Below are 5840 nucleotides of genomic sequence, written 5' to 3'. Positions count from 1 at the left end.
ATGGTCCATCACACAGTTGAGAAGCCTTATTACTGTTCTCATTGTGATCTTAAATCAGCACAATCTGGAAATACAAAACATCATATAATAGGTGAAAAGTTGTGTAAATGTCCACATTGTAATCATAAGTCAGTACGGTTTGGAAATATGAAAAAACACATAATGGCCTGTCATACTGGTGAAAATTCTCATCACTGTCCTTTCTGTGACCATAAATATCTCACACCTCAATGTTTAAAAATCCTTATAATGGCCCTTCATACAGATGAGAAGCCCCATCAATGTCCTCTCTGTGACTATTCATCTGTTGCCCCTTACAATTTGAAAAGACATATAATAATACATCACACAGGTGAAAAGCCTCATCACTGTCCACATTGTGATTATATATCAGTGCTATCTGGGAACATAAAAATTCATACAAAGGCCCGCAATTCAGGTGAATCTTATACCTCATTAATGTGAATCTTATATAAATCATGAATCGTAGCTAGGAATATAAATCAGTACAATGAAGTTATCGGAAATTAATGTAATGGCTTATCTTAGAGGTGGATAACCTTACTACTGTCTTAATTGTAACCATAAAGCTGTGTTATTTCAACAGTTAAGTACACATGTCTGTCATACAGATGAAAAGTCCTCCCTGTTTCTCAATGTTTCCTCACTGCAATTATAAATTAGTACAATCTTTTAATATCCAAACACATGCAATGGCCTGTCATGCTAATGAAATGAAGCAATTTCTTCATAATGCTCAATGTCTGTTATAAAGCCTGATATTGATTCTTTAGTAACTTAAAAATAGACTTTTAAATTTACATATTTTCTCTTTATAAAGTAGAAAAAGCTTTTCAATGCTTTTAGTATGTACACAAAATAGTTGCTTTGGTTATTTAAAAAGACAAACTGATGATGAGAAGAAGCCTTCATGGCTCTCAGTTTGATTATAAGGTTGAAGTTTTTTATTATCTAATTATTTGATAACATGAATAGTTTTTAATTATATTAATGCTCTGATGTTACTTTATTAGGTTTATTTATTTATTTTATTTTTTTATACATTTTGTTATTGAACTGTACAAATTTTACTAGTGATGGAATGTAATCCATACCAGTTAATACTAGAAATTTGATATAAAACTATTGATATTATTAAGCCTATATTACAATTTATTTAATGTTGTGATCCTTGCTGTAAATTTGTCAATCATTATGACTTATTATTATGTTTTTTTAATATTGTGCAGGCAGTGAAATGACCAAATTTTTTAAGGCTTACTTTTATTGTATATATAAGAAATATGATTATCGTTTTATTGTAATTTTTTAAGCCAAAAAAATGTGAACAAAAAACATTTTATTATGATGTTCGACATAAGTGTATATCACTTTCTTTTTTTTTTAACGATTTGACGTCATGTTACTTTTAAACTATTTATTTTTTACTTGTTTTAACCTATTTATTTATTTATAAAATCTTTTTATTATTTTAAACTATATTGTAGGGAGTGATAGGAATAGAGATATTGCGATGTAAATGCATGTATGCATGTCTTTTGGTTTTATTTATTTATTTTTGCTGCAATATTATTTATTTTAATATCCATAAATTTTAACTGTATTTTAGTAATTTACTTATTTATCTTAGCATATATGAACTTTAACTGTACTTTAGTCAATTATTTCAACAATGCATGTGTTGGGTAATATTAGATGGGAAAAAGAATAAATAAAAAGGAAAGAAGGATAAGCTAGAAAGAGTAAAAACGCTCGAAGATGAATAGGAAATCAAAGAAAAAGATAGAAGTAGGTCAGACGGTATGGGTTCTGAGGACTGGAGGGACAGTTCAAGAGGCAGTTGTCTCTCTGATGTCTGTGGATACTACAGACAGTGGTGAAAAGGACTTTCTAAAAGTAGAATGGCCAGATGCAGACGGGGTAGTTTTAGGAAAGATCATCTCCAGTGAAGATGTTCTTCCTCGGACAACAAGACAAAAGTCCACGCCCTCAGGATAAGGTTTGTCCTATCTGTGGACTCTCTTTTAAGGGTGAAAGAGGCCTCGGAAACCATATCGCAAAGAAGCATCCCAGTGAGGCTAATAACAACACACTGAGGGGAATAATTAGTAATGTAATAGGTCCTAAAAATGGAGAGGAAGAAAAATCTAAGATGAAGGAAGACATGGTCTGCTACTTTCAAAAGCCTACATGAGCAAAATACCATGAATACTGCGGATTTTGATGAGGCCGTAGGCAAGTTCCTAATATTCCTAAGGACGATCAATGCGGAACTGCCAGGCCCCCAGTACTCAGCCGTCAAGTTCTACAAAATGAGGAAGAAAAATAAATCTAATATGGCGGACAAAAGTGCCGGAAAAGTATCAAATCTGCAGAGGGCCAATAAAGCAGACCGGAGTTGTCGGCAAGAACAGTATCAATACGAGGTTGCACAATACAATTTATTATAATAAAAGAAAAAAAGTAGTGCAAAATGCCGACGCTCCTAAGCAATGTCCCCGGCTGAAATTGAGAGGCATTATAAGACCCTTTTTGAAAGCGAAAATCTCCGTAAACGTGTGGAGTATGAAGAACAGGCCCCGATGCCGAATTTGATCTCAGTAGAAACTGAATCAATAGGGAGGGCCATAAAATCTACCTCTTTAGATACATCGCCGGGGCCGGATGGTGTTTTAATCCGCACAATAAAATTCTTTAACATAGCCCATGTAATTAAGAGAATTGCGGAGATAATGCTGAAGGTGGCCTATGTACCAGAACCACTCAGGCGGGGGCGCACGATTTTGATTTATAAAGGCAAAGGAGATGCAAATGATACATCATCCTGGAGGCCGATTCCGACATATTCGATCGTGCGCCGAATTATTGAGAAGGTGCTTGATTGTAAACTGAGGAAACAGGTCACCTTCCACAGAAATCAAAGGGGTTTTATAAAGGGCCTTCCGGGAGCGCACGTCAACGCGAGAATTATCGATGCGATTTTGAAAGATGCAAGAAGTAAGAAAAGTAATTGCGCGGTGGTATTTCTCGATGGTGCCTTTGACAATGTTGGCCATGATCATATTGTGAGTTCACTGAAGGCGAGGGGTGCGTTGCCGGATTTTAGTAATATGATTTCGGCTCCCCTTACTACGAACAACATCAAAATAAATGTAGGTGGCCACTCAACAACCCAAATCAGAGTAAAACGTGGAGTTCCTCAAGGCGGCCCCTTGTCGTCTTCGTTATTCAACCTGTTCATAGACCATCTATACCGCGACCTGTGTGAGCAAAGCTTCGTAAGTAAATATGGATATAAGCTCAATAGCGACCAAGGTTGTGTGGTCGTCACAGGGTTCGCGGATGACCAGGCGGTTTCAGCGTGCGACAGGGTTGCTGCGGAAAGAGTAATTGATAGCGTACAGAGGACGTTTAAATAAATCGGTTTGGCATTGAATCCTCAAAAGAGTGTGGGCACCGTCATAAATAAGGGAGAGCTGGAATCGACGAAGCTCTCCCTCGAGAACGGAGATAGCATTCTAACAATGAAAGAAGGTGATACTATAAAATATTTAGGTTGCACATTCTCGGGAGAGCTACAGTTCAACGAGGATTCGGTGACAAAGTTGAATATGAATTTGGATAAACTTGTCACCTCGTGCTTGCTTAAGCCCGAGCAGAAGGTCAACATTGTCAACCAGTACGTGTTCCCGGGTCTTACATACCCTCTCCAGACTGCTCCCCTCACAAAGCTACGTCCTGAAATTCTGGATGGCATCGATACAATGAATCGCAGAAGTGTTAAAGCCATTTTAGGGCTCCCTGCGAACACCTCCACGGTGATGTTGTATGCTCCGTGGAGGTTCCGAGGTCTAGGCTTGATCCGCTGCCAATGGGAGGCTCCCCTACAACACTGGTTCATTGCTCAGCGGCTGTCAAATGTACCCGATGCTCTGTTCCAATCCACTTTCGATTGTTCAGCTGAGATCGCTGAATGTGCCGATAGATTGGGCGTTGATTAGGGGCATCGGAGTGTGAATGCTCTACGACAGTCGCTATGTGAAAATGCGTTCGAGGAATGGGCTAACTGCAGGTGGCAGGGGATTGGAGTACGCCATTTCAAAGAGACCCCGAGAGCAAATAAGTTTATATACGATAAACAAATACTTACGGTCTCTGAATGGTCCAATGCCTTGAAATTGAATATAAATTATGCACCCTTACGTGGAGTCCCAGGTGTCAGCGGACAGGATAGAGAAGTTGGGTCCCTCTGTCGCAAATGCAACAGAGAGCCGGAAACACCAGCACATGTGCTGGGGAAATGCCCCAACAACTCCCTCCTCATAACATACCGACATCCTAGAGTGAAATACGAGTTAATGAAGCTCCTAAAAGAAAGAGATTTTGCCTGCTTTGACGAGGTCTACTGCGTAGATACGGATGGATCCACAAGATATGCGGATATTGTTGCTTTTCCTAAGAAGGGGAAGTCGGCAATCATTCTGGATCCCACCGTGAGATATGAAAATAACGACCTTGACCAGGCAAATAAGGTAGATAGGGAAAAGAAGGAAATCTACGATAAATGTATCCTTTTCCTCAAGGAGAAGTTCTGTGAGGGCTTCGGAGAACGAGACTTCAACGTGAGAGGCCTATGATTCGGAGCCCGTGGAACGATTCCCAGTACAACTAGGAGCTTCATGGAGGAGCTCGGGGTCGATGTCCAGGACGTGGCTAGGTTGACAGAAAATATAATACTTGACTCCCTAGGAATCATACACCACCACATGCATGGAAATTAATGAGTATGGGAGTTTATCCAGAAGTGGGATGGGATGCATGCATCGCATATCTTATTTGTTGTTTTAGTTATTATTTTATATATTTTACTATTTGTTATATAGGGGAATTTGTTGATCAAATGAAATAGGGGTTGTGAAATAGAAGGGAAAGAAAAAAAAGGGAATAAATCGAAAAACTTGTGGTTAGTATGTAGACTGGTATTAATTGTAAAAGAAAAGTTAAAGAAAACTGTGGAAGAAAAGAAAAAATGTTATCTTATCTATTATATTATATCATGTAAAAAGATGTAACTTATATTTGTCCAGTCACGGATTGATCAGTATGCTGTGTAATGTAGCAACCCGATGTATTTGACAGCATGAATGAATACAGTATTTCTTTCTCTCTCTAATACCCCTAACAAAAATAAAACTGAAAATACTGGGTCTTTCTAAAACAATGAACTGTTTTCAAAGCTTCATTTCACAGTACGCGAGTTACTCAGTGGAACAACTTGCATGTAAAGAGTATATTTTCAAGTTTCAAATAGTTGTCCGTTACTTCTAGAGCAACACTATCACTGGTCAAAGCTATTTCCAAATATTGCTTTTGCAGTAAGTTCACTAATGTGAGTTCATTTTTCAACAATATGAGAAATCATCCCAAACAAGAGTGTTCAGAATGTTAATCTTTTTACCTGGTCTCTAAGTTCCCCAGACCTCTCTCTCTGTGATTTCTTGCTGCACATCACATCCACTTGCTCTCTAAGATGTCTTATTTATTATTGTGAAACTTTTGGAGATGTCTTATCCCGTGCTCAGAGTTTTTTTTAGTTCAGTGAGTCATCTGTTGTATACGTGATAATTTTTAACATTGAAGATGATAATTTTTAAAATAGAGATTTTAAAATTACTTTTATTGTTCTCATGCTAGTCATTAGTCTTCAACAGTTCTAGTTTTGGTTTATAAAATACTTTTTATTTTATCTGGAGCAAAGAAATTTAAATTTTTGATACATCCGACCTAATTTATAATTAAGCTGAATTTTAATAAATTTT

General features: G+C 37.4%; 1 protein-coding gene across 1 annotated transcript; it reads left to right on the top strand.

Moving 5' to 3' along the window:
* On the top strand, positions 1-465 carry LOC106690715 (zinc finger protein 711-like). The gene has a single exon (XM_014436240.1). The coding sequence runs from the start codon at positions 1-3 to the stop codon at positions 463-465; it is 465 nt and encodes a 154-aa protein (XP_014291726.1).
* Positions 466-5840: the final 5375 nt, after the last annotated feature.

The sequence above is a fragment of the Halyomorpha halys genome, unplaced genomic scaffold (assembly GCF_000696795.3).
Source record: "Halyomorpha halys isolate HHAL.00 unplaced genomic scaffold, Hhal_1.1 Scaffold1839.1, whole genome shotgun sequence".
Classification (NCBI taxonomy): Eukaryota; Metazoa; Arthropoda; class Insecta; order Hemiptera; family Pentatomidae; genus Halyomorpha; species Halyomorpha halys.
The sequence above is the reverse complement of the archived record's forward strand: the minus strand, read 5'-3'. Positions and strand labels throughout refer to the sequence as shown.

Bases quoted from the DNA above. Each gene is read 5' to 3' on its own strand.
- LOC106690715 (XM_014436240.1), top strand. From the start codon at position 1: ATGGTCCATCACACAGTTGAGAAGCCTTATTACTGTTCTCATTGTGAT.